The sequence below is a fragment of the Pavona decussata genome, unplaced genomic scaffold, assembly GCF_977016875.1.
Source record: "Pavona decussata unplaced genomic scaffold, jaPavDecu1.1 SCAFFOLD_8, whole genome shotgun sequence".
NCBI classification, from domain to species: domain Eukaryota; kingdom Metazoa; phylum Cnidaria; class Anthozoa; order Scleractinia; family Agariciidae; genus Pavona; species Pavona decussata.
Genome location: NW_028145431.1, coordinates 953458 through 955000, shown reverse-complemented (window position 1 = coordinate 955000; position 1543 = coordinate 953458). Strand labels below are relative to the sequence as shown.

The following is a 1543-nucleotide window of genomic DNA, read 5'->3' as shown; positions in this document are numbered from 1 at the left end:
TGTACGACATTAAATAAAGTGTAATTAAAGCTAATGCACAACATTTACCTACATACGCTTACAGTGTACCAATGTAAACTTGTATATAGGCTTAAATACTTTATAGATTTGGAAACAACTCGACTCCATATACGTAGATAAACGGAGCGTGAACCGTGCTTTCGTACTCTTCAAACTGGGCACTAATTAGTGTGTATCAAGCTCACCTGGAAATCAGGTCTTTTTGAGAGTCTCGAAATTTGGTTCGAAGCGTCATCCTGAGCTACAAATCGTTGGGTTTCCAGCACTTCTAAACGCGATTTCTTTGTAAAAAACGCGAGATGAAAACAAGATGAACGATGACTCGTTTTCGAACATGCGCATATCGATGCATGTGTAATAGTCCTTTTCACGGTTAACTCTGCTCATTTGAATTACAATGAAATCTAGCATGTATGTGAGGCAATTTCGGGCTATTTTGTCGTTTTAGCCCGAAATGGCCTCGCATCCACGTTGGATGCCTTTGTAATGCAAACGAGAAACATTTACCGTGAAAAGTATTAGGTAAGAAGTTTGTTCTGATAGGCCACAGGACTAAAATATTCCATATTATTTACAGTGGAACCACAGGGAGTTCACAGAAGTTGTGAAAAAGAAGCAAATCAATAAATTTCTGACTTACGTTGTTCGTTTCTTGTGATTTTCTATTTTCGTCATTTGCGTACAATTTACATTATACGCGACAGCACTAATGCCGTGTACTGATCATGAGCTGTGCAGGTGGATCTGGCGTGCGTTTCTCAAAGGTCGTGAGAACGTTTTGGGCATTTCAAAACATTTCGGGCACACTTTCGGGCGTTTTTTCTCGGGTCCCGAAGGGTGTTTCTCAGAACACCCGAAAGTGTCCCGAAATGTCTCCCGACATTTTCGGGAATCTTTTCGACGTTACGATAATGCGATTAGAGCTTAGACAAGACACTTTATTTAACGTGGTGAATATGCTTAGCCATACCACTAGTTTACAGAAATCCCGCGGTAAGAAAATGATGCTAAAATAAGCATCAAAAACAAAAATTAAAAACATAAGTCGTAAGTCGTTATTTAAATCACTAACTACGGAATTCCAATAACAAAAATACAAAATTTCTTAATCCTAAATCATAAAACTCTATAACGCTAAGTTAATTAACCCGCGAGCCTTGCTAAAAAGCTTCTTAGTTCCAGGTAAAAGGCGCATATTTGTCAGTAAAACGCGGGGCCGGGGTCTCTTTTTTCTATTAATTAATTAATTAATTAATTAATTAATTAATTAATTAATTAATTAATTTTTTGTGTCTTTTTATTTTTTTTCGTTTTCTTTAACCCAAACGCCGATTTGCATCAGCAGTCCATCATTTCTATATCTCAAAGTTCGCATACAAACCCATACAGGAAATGAAATACAATGGAGCTCATTTGTCAGGGACATCACCGCAAACGATCCGCGTCACATTTCAGTCAAGACAGTCGAATATAGAAACTGCACAAATTTCTTTTCTAGTTCAGCGCCAAGTTCGATATTGCA

At 37.6% G+C, this 1543-nt stretch overlaps 1 protein-coding gene across 2 annotated transcripts in view; it reads right to left on the bottom strand.

Annotated features, from left to right (window-relative positions):
• The window catches only part of LOC146488751 (uncharacterized), a 9551-nt gene extending 9213 nt beyond the window's left edge, over nucleotides 1-338 (bottom strand). The window contains exon 1 of one of the 2 annotated variants that reach the window (XM_085113186.1): nucleotides 207-338. Coding sequence is in view for 1 of the 2 variants with exons in the window: in XM_085113190.1 (XP_084969316.1) it covers nucleotides 207-256 (50 nt within the window). In the remaining variant the exon portion in view is untranslated. The remainder of the gene's footprint in view (nucleotides 1-206) is intronic. The other variant, XM_085113190.1, reaches the window with a different exon arrangement.
• Nucleotides 339-1543: the final 1205 nt, after the last annotated feature.